This window comes from Lissotriton helveticus, chromosome 9 (genome assembly GCF_964261635.1).
Source record: "Lissotriton helveticus chromosome 9, aLisHel1.1, whole genome shotgun sequence".
Lineage (NCBI taxonomy): Eukaryota > Metazoa > Chordata > Amphibia > Caudata > Salamandridae > Lissotriton > Lissotriton helveticus.
The window spans coordinates 1261403443-1261424539 of record NC_136070.1 but is presented as its reverse complement, the minus strand read 5'-3'; the positions used below and the strand labels follow the sequence as shown (position 1 = coordinate 1261424539).

At 49.6% G+C, this 21097-nt stretch overlaps 1 protein-coding gene across 1 annotated transcript in view; it reads left to right on the top strand.

Moving 5' to 3' along the window:
• The window catches only part of QARS1 (glutaminyl-tRNA synthetase 1), a 284740-nt gene extending 264034 nt beyond the window's left edge, over window positions 1-20706 (top strand). Inside the window, exon 24 of the mRNA XM_078661809.1 lies at window positions 20438-20706. Coding sequence (XP_078517935.1) covers window positions 20438-20488 — 51 coding nt within the window. The 3' untranslated portion in view covers window positions 20489-20706. The remainder of the gene's footprint in view (window positions 1-20437) is intronic.
• Window positions 20707-21097: the final 391 nt, after the last annotated feature.

The following is a 21097-nucleotide window of genomic DNA, read 5'->3' as shown; positions in this document are numbered from 1 at the left end:
CAGTCGTTGCTCGGCTGGGGGCAGTTTCAGAAACATTTGTGCCACTATTTCGTCTGGAAAAGTGGTAGAATCAGTAATCCATCGGACTGCTGATCGGGCTAGTTCTTGTTCATGCATGGTACTTAACTCACTGTAACCGATTCGTGATTTCAGAATATGATCGGTAGCTTGAAACACTTGTTCTAGAGAACCTTGTTCTGGTGCTGGATAATGAAAAATAGACTTGTGTTCTAGGCGTAAATGGCGATCTGGAAATCTAGGTTTTCCTACATACGCTATTCTGGCGGAATTCTCGTCTTCTATCTCTTCAGTATCAGAGTTACTTTCTTTCTCGCTTACTTGTGCTGCTTTACGCTGTTCGTGTAATTTTATTATTTCTTTACGGATTTTCTTGTACATACTCTCCATAGCACCGACGGTCTTGTGCTTACCCTCGGCTATATTATCACTCCACCTTGTCAGGGTTTTCATTTCAGCCGGATCTTTAGACGGGTAATCTTGTTCTCTTATTAGACAATTGATCAGAAACTTTAATATCATGAGCTGGATCTCAGCTTTCCTTTGAGACATGGCCTCGCTAATACTTTCTGGATCATCCCCTGTACGGATGAAACGATATATTCTGTCTAGATCTTCTTTCATATTCGGTAAGGTGACTAGATACTCGGCCACCTTTCTTACGCGGAATGAATATAAAACCATATTATCCTCGCCTGGGACTGGATCATAGCCGCATTCGGCAAGGGATTTTCTTATTTCTGCTACAGTCTGATGTCTGGGCGTACGCTGTGACGCTTGTGCATGTAATTCGGCTGTCGTTAAACGCTTGTGTGGCGGCGGGGTTTGAGGAGTATCTCCCCCTGCGGCCCCTAAACTAGAGTCGTCTACTGAGGCTCTTCGTCCTGGCAGAGTGGGAAATGGAAATGTAGGCTGGACTTGTATGGCGGGCTGGACCGGGGGTACCGTAACAGGTACTCCGGTGTCTGGAGGAGCGGGAAGTGCCTGATTTACAGGGACTGGCGGAGCGCGAACAGGATTTGCATATTCTGGGACTGTGTCGTCCAAATAGGACGAAATAAAAATATCAGCTGCGGTCTGTTTGTGACGTAGCTTGGTCGGAACTAATGGTGGCGGGAAATCACTGGATGCCTCTGGGGTCGCTTTTGGCAAGCCCTCGGCAAAGAGAGGATACATACCCCTAATAAGGGCATGCCTCTGTCTGTCTGACTGTTCGGCTTTGACTTGTTCACCTATCTCGATTAGTTATTTTTCTTGTGCTCGTTCTAAGGATTCTCTACTTAATTCTGACTTTCTGATTTCCTTTTCAGTTCTTTTATGAGCTTCTTTACGCCATAGCTCGATGGCATCTTTCTGTGATTGTCTGGCTTTCTTTTTCCATAACGCCTCTTCTACTCGCATGATGCACTCGGCATCCCATGTACCCGATACGGGCCATCTATACTTTTCTTCTAACTGTTTGGTATACTCTACCCATAAATCTAGATACAGTATGGCGCTTATGCCATGCTTCTGATACATAAAATGACCTGGACTGTCCCTAGGCGGAACTGGAACTGCTGCTTCCAGCAGACCCTTTCTGGTTTTTAACTGACGTAATTTCGAAAAGAGCGGCATGACTGAACTATAATCTAGACACAATACAATACACAATGAACACAATACTTATTCCCCATTCATACCACGACATTAAAATACATGAAGAACATTTAAAAATAACAGTTCGGACAGAATACTACCTGGAATACGGAACACAGAATACATGAATTTTCTCGAGAACAGAACTGACTAGAACAGGAACTAGATGCACTGCTGAAACAGTACGAAACTTACCGGTCTCATAAAGAGACACGTCAGGACCCGCATCCACCGAAGTGGACACTTCGTTTGTGGGTCTGTGTACCACCAACCCACAGACCAGAGTCAATTAGATTGACCCTGTCTAGATACTACCCCAGTAACGGTACTCACCGGGCAGCAAGAACGGAAGGCCTCGGACTGGACTGGACTGCTACGACGACGGACGACGAACTTCGGACTTCAGTTACGGGTGGGCCTCCGGATACCTCGGACCTTGGACTCTCGGCTTGGGCTCTGGTCGGGACTCGCCGCGTTCCTCCACCGTCTCGTTTGGATGCTGGACCGCCTCCTCCGTCTCCTCCGTGGGCCTGAGGGATACTTGAAGCAGAAATATCTGCCGGTGCGCAGAAGAGTTCCGTCACGACTGCAGAGGGTCAGGGGGTCGGCGTGGCTTCACCGACGCGTGGGGAAAGGGCAAGTCCCTATTCGGGCGCCATTATGTGGTAAATAAATAAATAATACCCTATTTTTGAATGTATAAATGAATAACAGATAGCTCAATAAATAAGAGTCAAAATTCGAGGTAGTAGGAGTTTCGCAGGTTTATTACAGCATAAAGGACAGGAACAGGACAACCTGCATAGGAATAGGATGGCAGGGCCCAGCAGCTGCTGGGGCTGGATCTGGGATGAGCGCGCTAGCATTTAATAACAATACACAAGCATATATAGTAAAACAGTTGCATTACAGTACATATGATAGGCGGAGCAGTGGGTGGAGCAAAGGGTGTGACGCATAGCAGTCGCGAAAGATAAGGGTGAAAAGAGGTGTAACAGGGCGTATACATAGACATGTGATGTAAACGTAACAGAATATGTCATGAATGGGGCGGAAACCATGGAGGGGGCTACCTGAGGAGCCGGGACCTCTAACCTGATGGTGCGCGCAAACTGGCAATGACGTATCACTAGGAGAAGCTGGGGGCTATGAACTCTGTGCTAGGAGCAGAGACTGAAGTCTGGAGAGTCAGGGCGACATGTACCTAAGCAGTATCTAGTATCTGATGTTTAGAGAACATGTTGATATAAACTAGAAGTCAGGAGGGGAAAGGCTAACTTGATTCTAAGACTGGACCATGCATTATTCTACATGTAGTACGTGATGAAGAATATTAAATGACCATTAAATGCAGTATTTCTCTAACGTGGAGACGTGAAGGCTAGACAATGACGGAAACTATTGATGCAGTTCAGTAGCTTAGGAATGCAGAGAAGGAGGACTGAACTGATAACTGGAATCATAACATACTTTTGGCAGACTCAGAGGCAGAGCCAGGCTGAACCGGGCACTGCGAGGCAGGAAGTAAGTGAAGGGTCGAGGATACAGGTGGGGGCTGTATCGCTCCTCAGCGAGGGCTCCAGGAGACAGGAGCTGAATCTGGTGTCCAAGCCCTTTTGAGGCCTAGAAACGGGGACTTTATAATGGAATAACGTGCACACTGAGAAACGTGGCAACGTAGCTTTACATAGGCCTGATATTCGTAGTATTCACGAGAACTGGAAACTGACATACTAGAGGTGGACACAACTATAATTGCGTCTTGAATCGAACATAGGGAATACATATGCATATTTAATCATGCACACATAACATATGATGGATGACACGTAGGGACACAGAACATGGCAAAATTTATTTTTCCACAATCTTCAAATCTCACCACCTGCGACGGAGGTCGAGGCCGATCCCGAAGAAGACGACGGGGTCATGGAACAAGACCTTGAATACGTCGACGAGGTAGGGGACGACGAAGAAGTTTATGGGGCCGCGGAAGATAGCTCAGGGGATGAGCTATGCCCCGACAGTTACTCGGATCAGGCTCAGGTCACGGGATCGCCACTCGGCCTTACCCAAGACCCTGCACCGCAAGCCACGGCCCCGCCTTCAGGCCCGGCCACGGACATACCTGCGGGGGCTACGCAGCCCGTATCGAAACTGAAACCATCGGTATCGACTGCACCTAAAATGGCCGACGCCAAATCGAAACCGAAACTACCGGATTCGAGTGCACCTAAGATGGCGGACGTTCCATCTAAAACACCGACGCCTGCTACCTCATCGGCTCCGTCGACCTCCGGGCCACCGAAGTCGAAGAAGACTGTCGACTCAGCAGTGCCGAAGTTATCGGCGGGGGATGCGTCCTCAAAGAAGGTCGTCCGTCAAGGGTCGACCGGAGCGGCGCAGGCGAAGGCCGCAAAAGTCGTCGACAAACACTCGGTGCCGACAGGGGCACCGTTAGACGGACGCATGGTCGAGGCGGAGTCTACAAAATCCCTCGGATCCAAGAGCGGAGGCTCGACTCATAGGTCCAAGGACTCCGTGTCTAAAGCTGCGGCATCGACGTCTAAGCCTCCAAAAGAGCCCCAGAAAGTCGGGGGCGGCGGCCCGTTGGCGGCCTCCTCGTCGGCGCCAGGTGCCTCGGCAAGTAGCGCATCACAAATCGCTAGTTCACTGCAACGGATTCGTGAGAAGGCTACGGCGACGTCGGCTTCCGCGCCGTCGCACCAGAAGACGCTAGACGTGCCTGCAAAGCCTACTGCCAAGCTTTTATACATTCTGCCGCCGAAGGAAGCCCCGAAAGCCTTTGCACCAAAGACGGCGCCAAAGACATCAGAATCTTCCACGTCTGGCGGACTATCGGGTCGACAACACGACTCAGGAGAAGAATCTGAGCGTTATATCGACGCGGACACTGGCAAGTTGACCCTTTATAAGCGGAAAATCACTTCCCAGCCAGTGGACTCCTATGTTATTCCACTAAAAAAGAAAAGGCCTACACAGGACATGCCTGCCCTGGTTGAACCTATACAGCCTCCGCCTAGGAGAAGTCCAACGCCTTCCCCTGACCACTCTGGGGGAGAGGAGGAGGGGCTAGAGGACCAGTACAGTTTCCCCATCAATGACCCTGATGCACAACAGGATTCCTATGATGACACCGGTGACCAGGGAAACCAACCAGTGGGGCAAGACCCACAGCTTTTCAGTGCACGTGCATCCCCCACAGAGGATTCTGCAGGATTTCATGCACTAATCGAACGGGCAGCTGCTAATCATGACATGGACATGCATGCTGACCCAGTGGAGGAAGATTTTCTATTTGACACTTTTTCTGTCTCTGAAAGAACAGTCAAGACACTTCCTATGCTAAAAGGGGTCCTTAAACATGCTGCAGAGATCTTTAAGGAGCCTACCAGAGCGAGAGTGGTCAACCCACGCATCAAGAAGAAATACAGGCCGGCACCTGCAGACCCAGCATATATTCGGGGACAGTTGCCTCTTGACTCTCTTGTGGTCGCAAATGCCCGCAAACGGGCGAACTCCCAAACGACTGGTGAAGCTCCTCCCCCAGACAAGGAGTCTAAAGTGCTTGAGGCAGGGGGCAAAAGAATAGCTGCGCAGGCTGCCAATTTCTGGCGTATAGCAAACACACAGGCGCTATTGGCACGTTATGATAGGGCGCATTACGACACCCTAGAGCAACTTTTACAACACCTGCCTACGCAGTTTCAAGAGGGTACCAAACTGCTCATAGAGGAGGGGAAACTCATCTCCAACGCAGCAATAAAGTGTGCACTTGATGCCGCAGACACAGCAGCTAGGGCTATTAACACTAGCGTCATGCTAAGACGACAAGCGTGGCTACGCATATCAGGGTTTAAACCAGACATTCAAACAACCATACTCAACCAGCCCGTCAATCCTGATAGACTGTTTGGTCCTGATGTTGACACCACCCTCAAAGATTAAGAAAGACAACGAAACAGCTAAGTCTATGGGGGCCCTTCAGTCACAACAATTCCGGGGCAACACTTTTCGTCGCTCAAGTGCACGTGGGGTTACCAGAGGACAGATGGGTCAACAATCACAGTTCACTAGAGGTGGAGCACAGCCTCGTACCCCAAGCAGAATAAAGGGGGTTATCGAGGAAACAGCACCAGGGGACGTGGCAGAGGAAACAACAACTCCCGTTCCTCTGCCCCAAACAAACAGTGACTCTCTGTCACTGCCCCCGACCATTTAACACCTGTCGGGGGGAGACTCCAGCAGTTCCTGCCAGTCTGGACAAACATCACCACAGACAGGTGGGTAAGACAACTTGTCCAGTACGGTTATTGTCTAGAGTTAACGTCCACTCCACCCAACATCCCGCCAAGGCAAAGGCCTATGTCCGCAGAGCACTTGCACTTATTGCACCAAGAAGTAGTGGTGATGCTGCAAAAAGGCGCAATCGAGCTCGTGCCAGTGGAGGAGGAAGGCACAGGGGTCTATTCCCTGTACTTCCTTATTCCAAAGAAGGACGGATCCCTCAGACCCATTCTAGATCTGCGCCCCCTCAACTTGTATATACTGTCAGAACATTTCCATATGCTTACACTGCAACAGATTCTTCCCTTGCTGAACCAAGGGGACTTCCTAGCAACCTTAGACCTCAAGGATGCTTATTTCCACATACCACTACACCCGTCCCACAGAAAGTACCTCAGGTTCACTATCCAAGGCAGGCATTATCAGTTCAAAGTCCTACCCTTCGGAGTGACCACCGCCCCCAGAGTGTTTACCAAGTGTCTGGCGACGGTAGCGGCGCACCTCAGGAGGCAGAACATACATGTCTACCCCTACCTAGACGACTGGCTCATTCAAGCCAAGTCAGAACAACAGTGCGCCGCGGACATGTCGACCACCATTCACCTCCTTCACAATCTGGGCTTCTCGTTGAACTACCCAAAGTCGCACCTTCAACCAGCACATGTGCGGCAGTTTCTGGGTGCGACAATAAATACCCTGACTGCTATGGCTCAGCCAAACAAGGTCAGGATAGACAGCATACAGTCTCTAATCCAAAGGTTCACACCGCAACACTCGCTTCCAGCACGAGTGTTCATGCAGTTGATAGGCATGATGGCCTCCTGCATCTTCATAGTCCCTCACGCACGGTTACATATGCGTCCGCTCCAGGAGTGCTTAGCAAATCAGTGGACACAGGCTCGGGGACAATTGACAGACCTAGTGTTGGTTACCAGTCGGGCGTACAACTCTCTGCATTGGTGGAATCCACACAACCTTTGCAAGGGCTGACCGTTCCAGGAGCCTGTGCCACAGATTATCCTGACAACGGACGCATCTCTCCAGGGATGGGGAGCTCATGTGCTCACTTACACAGTGCAGGGACTATGGACGACGCAGCAACAGAAGATGCACATCAACTATCTAGAACTGATGGCAATCTTCATGGCGCTCAAGTCCTTCAATGTACATCTGTGCAACAAGGTAGTGTTAGTCCGGACGGACAACATGACAGCGATGTACTACATTCAAAAACAGGGAGGCACCCACTCGCCACAGCTGTCTCATATGGCTCAGAGCATGTGGAAGTGGGCCATTCAAAGGAACATTTTCCTCATGGCAGAACTCCTCCCGGGCAAGGACAATCAGATGGCGGATCTGCTCAGCAGATACAGCCATCAAATGCACAAGTGGGAGATACATCCATCAGTACTCCTCCCGTACTTCCAGCAGTGGGGTCATCCAGAGATAGACCTGTTTGCCACAAGCGAAAACGCAAAATGCCAACACTTTGCCGCCAGGTTCCCTCACCCACAGTCGCAGGGGTATGCGATATGGATGAACTGGTCAGGCAAATTTGCGTACGCTTTTCCACCAGCACCTCTAATACCGCTGGTGGCAAGAAAGCTAAGGCAGCACTCGATGACACTCATCCTAGTTGCTCCAACGTGGGCACGCCAACCATGGTACACCACGTTTCTGGAACTCTCAGTGGTGCCGCATCAAAGGCTGCACCTAACACCGAGGCTCTTGACGCAGAACCATGGAGACATTCAGCATCCAGATCCGCAACAGCTCAACCTGGCGATCTGGCTCCTGAAGTCCTAGAGTTTGGCTACCTTCAACTACGCCTATCCGAAACTCTGCTAATTGAAATCCAACAAACAGAAGCCCAATATAAAGCCACCATAACGGGTTATAAAAAAAAGTTGGATGAAATCAACAAAGATCTCACGGAGTACAAGGACAACCTGATGCAGGCGAAACTCACAAAATTCCAAAAAGACCTCAAAAAATTTAAATTTGAGAACGTATATCCCTACTCCGATCCAAACTACAGTGTTCCAAAAAAGGACACCAGCAAATCAGATGACTCAGATAGCAACTCCTCAAGTGGGAGTACAGCTAGCAATCAGAGTCCAAGACAAAGGGGACGGAGAGGAGGAAGGGGTAGATCTAACTTCCCAAACCAACAACCTATATGGCAGAATTATGGCCAGCCTAACAACGGTCCCGTACCGATGTTTTATCAACAACCCCAGTTCCCCATGATGAACTGGAATCCGTACATGCACCCCCAGTTTCCCCTTAATCATCCACCGATGCCTTTTTTAGGGAGGGGCGGGAGAGGACGTGGACGGAACAGAGGCAACAGAGGCAACACACAAGTGACCTGGGAAGACGAGGATGCAGTGGGGAAACACACCCGCAGCAGAACAGCGACAGCCAGCACCAGCGCAGTGTAAGTCTGGTCACCAACCTCTCTAAAAAAGTCTTAACTCCAGATGAAACAAAAGTCTTGGAAAAAGGCCTGGGATTTGTCCCTACCGGTCGTCCTGACAAATTTCTCCTACACTGTGAACTTTCACAGTTTTTTCGGAAATTAAAATTAAAGGCCTTTTTTTAATCTAAGGACCAGCCCCTGACAGAAGAACAGGAGTTTGACACAAATTTCAGACTCAAATCTACGTTTATGCCACCTCCGCATACGATCCCTGCGGCAATTACTTCCTTTGAACAGGCGGTTATAAAAGACCTGGAAAACTGTGAAGACCCCAAACGATTCCACAATTTTTCCGCTGCAGAACACAAGGCCTTGGACAACCTGAGAAACAACAAGGAAATAACCATAAAACCCGCCGACAAAGGCGGAGGGATAGTGATCCAGGACACCACTGAATATGATAAGGCCTGTATGACACTTCTGAACAACAGAACAAATTACTTGCTTCTCAACACAGACCCTACCACAGAAATGAAGGAACGTATTCGAGCCCTAGTACAGGAAGCAGAGACTGAAGGTCACGTCTCCCCGCATGAAGCAGCATTCCTTATGGCTGGGGGACAAACCATACCCTATTTTTACACCCTGCCTAAAACGCATAAAAATGTGGACCCACCTCCAGGTAGACCAATAGTATCAGGGATCGGGTCAGTTCTGGAACCCTTATCTACCTTTTGTGACCATTATTTGAAACCGTTAGTACAGAACTCCAGAACCTACTTAAAAGATACCAAAAGCTTACTCAAATTACTGAACGATACCACTCTACCTGAAAGCTCAGTAATACTGGTAACAATGGACATAGAGAGTCTGTACACTAGTATCCCACAGGAAGACACACTACGGGTACTAGGAGAAGCATTAGACAAAGAAACTTGGGAATATACCACCCCCAAAGAATTCATCCTGAAATGTGCACGAATGGCACTCAAAGAAAATTACTTTGAGTATAAAGGCCAATTATATCTACAATGCACAGGGACCTCTATGGGGAGTACTTTCGCTCCCAGCATAGCGGGGTTGTATGTTTATGATTACGAAACAAAGCATATCCTACCACCTACCAACCCTTTTGCCTCCTCCATAGGATTATGGAGGAGGTATATTGATGATATTCTTTTACTATGGACAGGAACGGAAGCCAGTCTTCTGCAATTCCTAGAATGGGTCAATACTCTGGATCCTTTCTTGAAGTTTACCAATAACTTCAGTAGGGAATCAATCGTCTTCCTTGATGTGGTAATTAAAATAGAGGGCACCTCTTTCACAACTTTGACTCACCATAAACCAACGGCGAAAAACAATCTCCTCGACTTTAGGAGTTTCCATCCAAGACCTTTAAGGGAAAACTTGCCCTACGGGCAATTCCTACGGCTGAGAAGAAATTGTAGTAATATTAACGACTACAAGGAACAGGCCAAGGAATTAACAGACAAACTAACACAAAGAGGGTATCCCAAAGGAGTATTGAAAAAAGGCCAAACCAGAGCACGAAATCAACCCCGAGAGGCACTACTAGAGGACAATGTGAGGACTACCACGGAAACACCACTCACGTGTGTAACCACCTACAGTACCCTCTCAGACACAGTGAAAAAATCCATCAACAAAAATTGGAGAACTATCAGCAGCAATTTCAGCAACTGGGAAAAAACCCTTTTTTCTTTTAAAAAAGGCAGGAGCATTAAAGATGCTTTGGTAAATACTAGACCATTGACAGCCCCTAGTGCAAACACAGCAACCAGGTCTATCACAGATGCTTGGCACCTACCCCCAGTTACGGGTCATTTTCCATGCACAGACTGCAGTGTCTGTCATCTGACCACTCATTCGAAACAACTAAACTTGGAACCAGGAAAAGTGTGGACACAGAAATCCCACACAAACTGCAACTCAACAAACGTGATTTACTTGATCACCTGTCCCTGCGCGAAGCGCTACGTGGGGATGACCACCCGGAAAGTTAAGACACGCATCGGGGAACATCGTAGCAATATTCGATGCAAAAAAATCACCACAAAACTCAGCGAGCACTTCCTGCAAACCAACCATACTCCGAATGACATGACCTGGACAGTGATCGAACAGGTCAACTGTGTAAAAAACAAAGAAAACATTTTGTTCGAAAAAGAGCAGCGCTGGGTCTATCGACTCAGCACCCATATAAATGGGCTTAATGACCAAATTCCGTGGACTAGCGTCCTAAAACACTAAAAACTATCCTGAGTTCTTTTATTCCCTCCTTGAATGAAAATACCATAACCACACGTGTTGAGTGGTTTATTCACACCAGCGCTTTTTATTCATTCATGAACATATTCCCATGTTAACAACCTGATTCAGCTAAAACCTGACCAGATGTATGCTGCCCATTTAAGTCTTCATCCATACTGGGTAACATATGCTGGACATTGCGCTTTCCGCATTGTACAAACACCAGCCATGCAACATTCTATGCTTGCGTTCCATTTCAGCTTGAGTTACAAGCCTCGTTGTCATCTCAGCCAATCTCTCACGTGATCTCGTGAGCGCTTAGACAACATCCCGGTGAATCAAGGGCGGATCTCGCCCATCCTTAGACAAAAGCTTGCGCTTCAATACAAGCCTCGCTTTCAAGACCTCTCGCGAGATTACGCGAGTACCTTCCTTTGTCCCCCATTGGCTTAACGTCTTTGGGCTCCAAGCCTCCCTTTCATCTAAGGCGCCTGATTGGCCCGCACGCAGCCACCGCCCTTCATACGCCTCGCTCGCCCGTCGCAATGGATCCACGAGATCCAGCGAGGGTGAAGCTAGGTGCCGAGCGGGTGCTGAGCGTTGCGGGCGTAAGAGACCTTACTTTGGAGACATCATTCTAACCAGATAAGTTGTATGAATGGAACCCTGCCAGTTCTAAAAATCTCCTTTGTGTGTATTTGTTTTCTCTCTCCCCCTTATTTACAGGGTGTGCCATTGTCGCTCCCACCCCCCTCCTGTGTTCTATGGGGCGTGGATCTATTTCTTTACAAGTGAGGACATTCATCCTATACCTTGTATTTTGTGTTGTGTGCGTGGGTAATGTACATACCACGGCCAGCAGTGTCACGGCGCATCGCACCGGAACGCTGCCTTAACGTTGCCTTTCCTTCGGGGTTTATTCCCTGACACCCCACCATAGGTAGCAAGACATTTCTTGTACTTCCTCACAAGTAGACTTAGACATGACTAGTCTGCCTGTTTAGCCACTGTTGCTATACCACACATATGCAACAGCCTGCGCTGAATAGATTTAATCAGCGTTAGTTGAGGCCCCTCCACTTCGGATTTCGGCATGAGTTCAACTACACAACCCAGACATACCGGCCACGGCCCTTGATAGGTATGCTAGCACGTGTCAAGCCACAAAGTCACTCTTTATGGCCACTGTACATATGCACAAACCAATGAGACGATAACTTTGTGTTTATGTTTGTATTTGTCTGTTTGTCATTTTTTCTACCTACAGACTCCTAGGTTCCTCGCAAAAGAGGTAAAACCCCACTACTTATGAGTTTGTTTCTCTTTCTTTTTGCACCAATTTTACACATAGTGCTATTTTTAACTTTCACGACCATTGGCAGGGCGGGCCTTAGCGCGCCCCTCCTGTCATTTGGCACACTCGCTTACCGGTCCTGATGAAAGCCCAGTAAAGTAACACATAAAAACGGGCAGAAACATGTTGACCTTCTTTACAGGGTAAACACCAGTATAAAGTAATTGGCTAGTTTCCCTTCACATATCTTATTTTTAATATGTCAGGTTGACCAATGAATAAAGTCTTTTTTTGGTACAACCTCTGACATTTTTAACCTCAGTATTTTTTCACACTTCATCTTCACACAAAAACCTGCTCCGCAGTCTCCTGGCGTCGCAGCACACCGGGGAGGTATTCGATCTCTCCCGGTGGACCCGATGATGAAGCATGTCACCACTAGGGTGAGTGAGGGTTTCCTGAAAAAACAGTGTATTTTTTCTTGAAATTTGGTCTTACCATCGGACCACTTACAACTGGCCTCAGACTTCACGTGCGACACCCACCTCCTTTATATACTTTACCTTTATGGTCACTCTTCTTTTGATTACCTGTACCTTCACCTACCTCCAGAATGCATGGACATCATCAAGGAGGCAAGGAAGCCCACTACCAGAGCATGCTATGCTGCAAAATGGAAGCGTTTCGTCCTTCACTGTACAGCCAATAACATCAACCCGCTAGATGCATCTATCCCTAACATCATTTGCTATCTGTTACATCTTTACAAGTGCAATCTAGCGTACACTTCCATTCGGTCCATCTATCCGCCATAGCAGCTTATCTTCAGAACAGGCAACATCTCTCTGTCTTCAGGGTGCCTGCCATTAAAGCCTTCCTTGAAGGTCTGAAACGAGTCATTCCCCCAAGAACACCGCCAGCTCCGGTGTGGAACCTCAATGTGGTCCTCACCAGGCTGATGGGACCACCTTTTGAGCCACTGCACTCGTGTGAACTCCAGTTCCTAACATGGAAAGTGGCTTTCCTAATAGCTATTACGTCACTGAGGCGTGTTAGTGAGCTACAAGCGCTCACAATCCAAGAGCCATTCATTCAGATTCATCCAAATAGGGTGGTACTACGCACTAACCCCAAATTCCTTCCGAAGGTGGTGTCACAGTTTCATCTCAACCAAACTATTGACCTGCCCGCATTCTTCCAAAACCCACAAACTGTGGCGGAAAGAATGCTCCATACTTTGGACGTTAGGAGGGCGTTGATGTACTATATTGACAGGACACAACACTTTAGGAAAACAAAACAACATTTTGTTGCCTTCTCGCCACAGCACAAGGGCAACCCTATTTCCAAAGCAGGAATAGCCAGGTGGATTGTTAAGTGCATCCAAATCTGTTATCAAAAAGCTAAACGTACCTTAACAATACCCCCAAGGGCGCACTCCACACGCAAATTGGGGGCATCCATGGCTTTCCTGGGGAACATTCCTTCGGAAGACATTTGCAGAGCAGCCACATGGGTTACACCGCATACCTTTACAAAACACTACTGTGTTGATGTGCATTCCAAGCAGCAAGCAGCTGTAGGACAGGCTGTTCTCAAGACACTTTTTCAGGTTTCTGCAGCTGGCACGGGCAACCGCCGCTAATGGAGGGACTGCTATATATTCTATGCAAAAGATATGAATTTAGCAGCCCACATGCCTCGAACTGAATATGCTACTTACCAGTATGCATCTGTTCTTGGCATGTAGGGCTGCTAACATTCATATCGCCCACCCTCCTCCCCGGTGCCTGTCGCAGCTGCAGATATACTCTTGCATTCAATCATTAGCATGGACATCCTTTACACTTTTCACTCCATCTCTGCCACAATGGCTAAAAACAATCTGGGGATGGAGCCGATGCCCATGCGCACTGTAGTCCAGGGGAGGAGCCACCTATCTCAGGATACTTCGAAGACTCTTCCAGGACAACAATGTGCGATCATCCGGACCCAACACTAGGCGGCGATCTATGCAAAAGATATGAATGTTAGCAGCCCTACATGCCAAGAACAGATGCATACTGGTAAGTAGCATATTCATTCAAGCCTTCCAAAAAATCTTTGATCACAGGGATCTGGAAAAAGGAAGTCTATGAAGGGCCTTTCCTGTAGGCAGTCAAAGCAGCCAGATGAACCTTAATGGAATGGACATTAAGGCCCGACTGCGCCAGATGTAGCAGATATGGAAGGATGACATCTTCCTTGCATGTCGTAGGGTCATAGTTCTTAGACTTGCACCAGATGCAAAACCTCTTCCACTTGTAAGCATAAGAAGTCCTAGTGGAAGGTCGCTTAGCCTCCTTCAGTATGTCCATACAATCCTATGGGAGATTCAGATGGCCATATTGCACTATTTCAGGAGCCATGCCGCCAAACTCAAAGACGAGAGGTTGGGGTGCACCATCCGCCCCCCGAACTTCGTGAGAAGGTCCGGCCTGCACGGCAGCTTCATGTGAGGAAGGAGAGATCGGTGAAGCAGGTCCGTGAACCACCACTGCCTGGGCCATTCCGGGGCAATCCGAATCATTCTCGCCCTGGATTGGGACAGCTTGATGAGAACCGCCGGAATCAGGGGAATTGGTGGAAAAGCGTACAGAAAGCTGTTCGACCAGTTGATCCATAACGCGTTCCCCAGCGTCCCCGGCTGGTAGTACCTGGAGGCGAAGCCTCGGCATTTGCTGTTTTCGGCGGTGGCGAACAGATCGACGTCTGGAGTTCCCCACCGTGCGAAGACTCCTCCTAGAACTTCGTCGTTTATGACCCATTCGTGGTTTTCCTGAATGAGTCTGCTCAGTTCGTCTGCCTGAACATTCTGCACACCTGGCAGATGGGTAGCCGTAATCGACAGTCCTCGAGCCAGAAGCCAGTGCCAGATCGCCTGCGCCTCCTGCGACAGAGTGCGTGATCTCGAGCCCCCCTGCTTGTTGAGGTAATACATCGTTGTCGTATTGTCCGTCTGAACAAGCAGAGAGTTGGTCTGAAAGGACGGATGAAAAGCCTTCAGTGCCAAGTGAACAGCTCGGAGTTCCAGGAAATTGATGTGGTACGTGGACTCCGTCTGAGACCACGTCCCTTGAATCTGTAGGTCTCTGGAGTGCGCTCCCCAGCCTTGGAGAGACGCATCCGTCACGATGGTCTGTGTGGGAATGTCCTTGTGGAAGGGAACACCTCTGAGAAGATTCTCCTTCGAGCACCACCACTTCAGAGACTGAAGAGCATGTAGAGACAGTCGTATCTTGTCGTCCCAAGATCCTCTCCTCTGGTCCCACTGATCCTCCAAGCACTCCTGCAGCGGTCTCATGTGCAGCCGCGCATGTGGCGTCCGGAAGATACACGAGGCCATCGATCCCAGCAGAGAAGACACCGTCCTCACTGTCGTGGATGGAGAGGACATGAGAGCCTGAGCCTTCCGAAGGAGTGCTAAACGTCGCTCTTCCGAAGGAGACACGCTTGCTGACAGCGTATTGATGGAGGCTCCCAAGTACTGGATACACTGGACCGGAGTCGGGACAGACTTGGACATGTTGGTGTGCAACCCCAGCTTGTTCAAGAGAACGCACGTCTTCTGGAAGTGCGCTTGAGCTTCCGAGAAGGAGGAGGCCTTGATCAACCAATCGTCCAGGTACGGGTAGACAAACACCTTGTCCTTCCTCAGGTGTGCCGCTACCACTGCCATGCATTTCGAGAACGTCCGTGGCGCAGACTTCAGCCCGAAGGGAAGCACTGTGTACTGATAGTGATGGGTGCCGACCTGAAAGCGCAGAAACTTTCTGTGTTTGCATGCAATTGGCACATGGAAGTATGCATCCTGTAGATCTATGGCACACATCCAGTCTCCTCGTTGCAGCTGAGGATAGATCTGATGCAACAACAGCATGCAAAACCTTTCTCTGCGAATCCACTTGTTTGCCTGTCGCAAGTCCAGAATGGGCCTGAACTCGTTTTTGTCCTTCTTGCGGACGAGAAAGAACCGAGAGTAAAGACCTCTTCCTCTTTGAGACAGAGGTACGTCCTCTATCGCCCTTTTCCTCAGCAGAATGTCTGCCTCCGCCTGGAGCTCTCGCAGTTGGTACCGTGAGCTGACCGGGGGGATCGACGGAGGAGGGCTGATGAACCGAAGACTGTATCCATTGCAAACAATATTCAGCACCCACGTGTCCTGAGTAATTTTTCTCCACTCTGCCAGAAAAAATTGAACGCTTCCCCCCACCGGAGCGGGTAACGGACGAGGGGGGAAGTAACTGCTCAGGGTCGAGACCCGGCCGGGCCCTTGGACGCGGTAGAGGATTGCTGTCCACCTCTACCCCTCTGACGCTTCTGGAAGGGTCTTCTGTACTGATGCTGCTGTTGCTGCTGCTGATGTTGTCCAGCAGACTGTCCCCTTCCACGACCCTGCGACCCGAACCGTCGTTGGAACTGGCGGTAGGGCTTCTTTTCCTTGGGCTTCTCCAAGCCCACTGCCGTCAGGGTCTCCGCCTCGGCCTTCATCCTGGCCATCTCGTCATCTGCGTGTTTTCCGAAGAGGGTATCTCCGGAAAACGGGAGATTCGCCACACGTTGTTGCGCTTCCGGCTTAAGCGACGTCAACCTGAGCCAAGCATGGCGTCTCTGGTTAATCCCGTGGCAGTGTCCGTGTGCTGACAGCGAGGAGATATCCGCCGCGGCGCTGATGGCCTGGTTAGAGACCAGCATCCCCTCCTGGACGATCTCCATGAAGTCCTCTCTGCGGTCACGAGGAACAAGGTCCGCAAACTGCTCCATTGAGTCCCACAGTGCACGGTCGTAACGCCCCAACAACGCCGAGTCGCTGGCGGCCTTCATCGAAGAGGAGGACGTACCACATGCTTTCCGACCAGCAGAGTCGATCCAGCGGCTCTCTTTGTCCGGAGGCACCGTGGACGCAGGGGAGGTGGCATGAAGCTTCCGGACCGCCGGCACAATCACCGAATCCGGTACCGGGTCCTTTCTCAAGAAGGCTGGGTCCGAGTCCGGAGCTCTGTACTTTTTGAGGAGCCTGGAAAGCGCAGACTTCACCACTGCCGGTGTCAGGAAGAGCTGTTCAGCCGGCTCGAGGAGCCCCGGCACCAGAGGCAGCAGGGGGCGAGACATGTGTTTTTTATGTAATGTCTCAAAGATCACAGAAGTCGAAGGTGTAGGCGCTTCAACCTTGATCCCCAACTTCGCCGCTCCACGCAGGAGAACCTCCTGGAATGTGCCGATATCGTCTATAGGGGACACCCTAGTCTCTGGCGAATCAGACAGTGTGGGCGAGTAAGAACGGGTCCCAGATGCAGAACGTGACCTGGACCTACGCCTCCTATGGTGATGCCTGGATCTCGATGAAGATCCACGTCCACTCCTAGATCTGTCCCTTCTCCCCGAGCGAGACCTCGATCTCTTGGGTCTCGGACGTTCCGTTGGCCTCCCCGGGTCAGACGCCCTAGGCTTCCTAGGAGTCTTCTTCGGTGGCGTCGGATACTTTGGCATCGATACCGCCCTCGGCGGAACCGGGGGTGGGGGAGTAACCGGACGCGGGGCCTGCGGAGCCGGCAACGGAGGGGGGGTCGGAGCCTTCGGAGGCGGACCCTTCGGTAAAGGAGGCAGCGAAGGAGGCGCAGAAGGCTTCTTCGGGGTATATACCTCGGAATACGCCGTTCCCGGCGAGCCATCATCCTGTTCGGACTGTGGGGAGCCCCACACAGTCCTGGGCCTGTCCTTACGACCTCCAGACGCCGAAGATCGGTGCCCAGACGACGACCGTGGATCCTTAGACGTCGAGCGGCCCTTCGGCATCGACCGTTTCTCACCCTTCGACGCCGAGCGGTGTCTACGTCTCGACGTCGACCCCGACCAGATGGACGAACCACGAAACCTCGACGACGGGCGATGGTGCCTCGACGGCGACCTCGACCTCTTCGCACGTCTCGACGTCGACCTCTTGGATCGCCTCGACGCCGATCTCTTTGAACGTCTCGACGTCGATCTCTTTGCATGTTTCGACGTCGACGTCTTCGGCGGCGGAGACTTCTTCCGTCTCGACGACGAGGATCCCCTCGACGACGAGGTCCTAGACGGCGAACGGCGGTGTCGCCTCGACGGCGAGCGCCGACGCCGGGCCCTCCGATGTCGACCACTCGATGCCGACAGCGACGATGAGGAGATCGACACCGGCTTCGACGGCGGCCGGAACACGTCCCTCGACGGGCGACGTTTTCTCAACCCAGAGCCCTGGGGAGACCGGGAACTGGCCGTGGACCTTCCTCTCGACGTCGTGGTCATCGCAATTGACCCAGACGGAGATCTTGGGCGCGGGCTGGACTTCCTGCCCCTGGGGAGCCCCCCAGAGGCCTCAGCATGGGCAGAAGGAGCCCCTCCTGACCCACCTCGTGCCTTCAATCTTCTTTCTTCAAGTCCCTGAAGTCTGATTTTACTCCTGTCCTTCAGGGTCCTTCCAGAGAAGCCTCTACAGATCACACAGTCGTCAGGGATGTGGGAAGAGGGAAGGCAGAGGATACAGACCTCATGGGGGTCTGCTTGGCCTTCTTCCTGGAGCACTCCGGGCATTTGTCAAATAATGCTGGCATTATGGACAAGAAAAGAGTGCAGAAACTCAAGAAGAAAGTCACCAAAGTACTTTAAAAGCACCAAAAATCGAATTTAGTGTAAAAACACCAACAAAACCCTTGAAAAGGGAGAGCTCAATGCTCCAGGGTCCTGCTTGCAGGAGCCGGAAAAAAGAACTGAAACTAAGTTGGACCTGCTATGCATTCTGGGATACTGGGAGAAGGTTCTGGAAGGTTCCTTAAAGGCACAGTATCCTGTTTAAGCCACATAATGGCAGCCTATGGGGCTTGTCTGTCCAGGTTCTTCTCTCTATCATTCCTGAGGGATTTTTGCTGTTAAGCAAGGGAAATCTGTACAGGCTTTGCTGTTTTGTGGATTTTATGGTGGAATTTCTAGTTGAAGTACTGGACAGTGTAGCCTTTTTGGCTGCATTATCTGTCTTTAAATTCTCTCTTAAGTGTCTATGCATTTCTGCATTTTTTGACACTGTAAGAGATTATTTTTGATTGCTCCGGGGTCCACGCACATGGGCGGGACTATTCACTAGATTATGACTATACACAGAGATCCCCTACTACAGAAGAAAGGTCCTCCTTTGTAACAGACCTGTATGCAAGTTCTCCTCACTTGACTAATCCGAAACATCATGGATTGAGACCAATTCCCGTTATGAGTTTACGAGGGAGCTTTATTAGGTGCATGTTGTAGTCCCTCGCTCACCAAATTGTTCGGTGTGACACAAGATGGTTTAAACAATGTTTTCCAATGGTTCTGTAGGATTTTAGAGACCAGTCGGAAGTTGTGAAGTAATGGAGGAGCAATAGTTCTTTGTAGTAGCAAACACCCACATAAAGTTACCATTTTCTATGAAATCTTGGGAGCCTGGCTGCCAATCGGAATGCTCCTTTAATGCACTACAACTACCATTATGGGCCTACTCTGGAAGCAGTGATAGCTCCCTGCCCCTCTGACATATCCTGCTTAGCTTTGGTTTCCTTCTTTGGAACCTCAGTTCATTGATTTAACATTTGCTCATCTGTGAGCGGTGAATCGGGTACATCCTCGCAAGGGGACGAACATCCCCAGTACAGTTGAAGCAGCACAGCTCAGGCTTCTCTCTGCAGTGCAGACTTCTCCTCTTCCTTCACGAAGGGGGAACGTAAGCCATAACCACAATTGAAAAGTAGGAGAAAAAGAATCAGTCTTTATTTGTATTTCCTACTTGCCATTAAGGCGTACTTTACCTCTTAGTGAAGGAACAGACTGGGCCAGCCCAGCAAGAGTGTCTAGCAGTCATTGAGCCACAGCAGTGCTCCTACAGTGTTAGAGGAGTCCTTGTACCTCCTTCTGCATTGAGTGATTCACCGATCAAGAGAGCAGTGCTAATATCCTTATTAACCTAATCTGCAAGGCAATACTTCTTTTAATTACCATCCCCTCCTTAAACATAGGACAATGAATGATGGCTGTCAATGCCAGCAGTTGCATGCAATGATGCGTATTTGTGCTACGGAGATCCAGTGGCTTTCTAGAAGGACAGTGTGCACCTCAACACAGAAACTGCTGTCATAGCCTTCATAATTTCTACTGCAACACGCACTGCACACGATTACAGTGCCTAGAAGCCTCAAAACTGCAGTACTAAGTACTGTTAAGAACAATTATACCTGATGTTGAAGGAGTTGGCTCACTTGCAGTCCGTCTCAGCGGTCCAATAATCAGTTCCAGTGGTGGGTAGAGGATCGTTTTCTAAACACAGGGTTTGCAGTGGCAAGATCTGACCGGCCCCAATCACACCCGAACTGTAATGAAGTGTCCACTGTTTTACTAACTGTCATGAACTCTTCTTAACTCTTTTCTTCTGGATCTTCCAACAGATGGTGTTCAACAGGACAGTGACGCTCAAAGAGGACCCTGGGAAAGTGTAGCATCCGCCTCCTCTCACCGCCTCAGCCGGTCTATTCCAGTCTACTCAGGATCCATTTGTACGAAGAAGTCTGAAAAATTATTACCAGTGGTTGGGACACGCCGACCGGTTTAATGCTCAACATTGACACACAATTGCCTTAAAGACTGTAGCGTCAAATCTGTGGTTTAAATTAAAAATCTGAAATAAATTGGGACACTATTTTCCTAAAAAAAAAAACTTGTTTTTTGAAAAGTTTTGCACAGTGGTCTTCCTTTGCTTGTGGAATGTAATGGCTGCTTGAAAACTCTGGCTTCCTTCTCGGATGTATCATGTATGTCTGAAGCGATTTAATGCAGTATGTCTTGTACGTAGGCCCACGCTTGATATTTATCTGCACTAATGCAGCCTGCAACAACTTCTTTGTAACCATTTTCACATGCCCACATAAAGCGGATGATTTGATCTGTACTTGACCATAATTTTGTGTTCGTTTTTGGGTTTAGTGTTGTGATGGCCAGTTGCCTGGCCGTCCTTGTACATGGGACTCCTGGTGAATTTGGTGAAACGCCTGCCAATGGGAGTTTTTGACTAAGCAGAAGAGAGGCTCTTCACTCCTACAAAGAAAGAC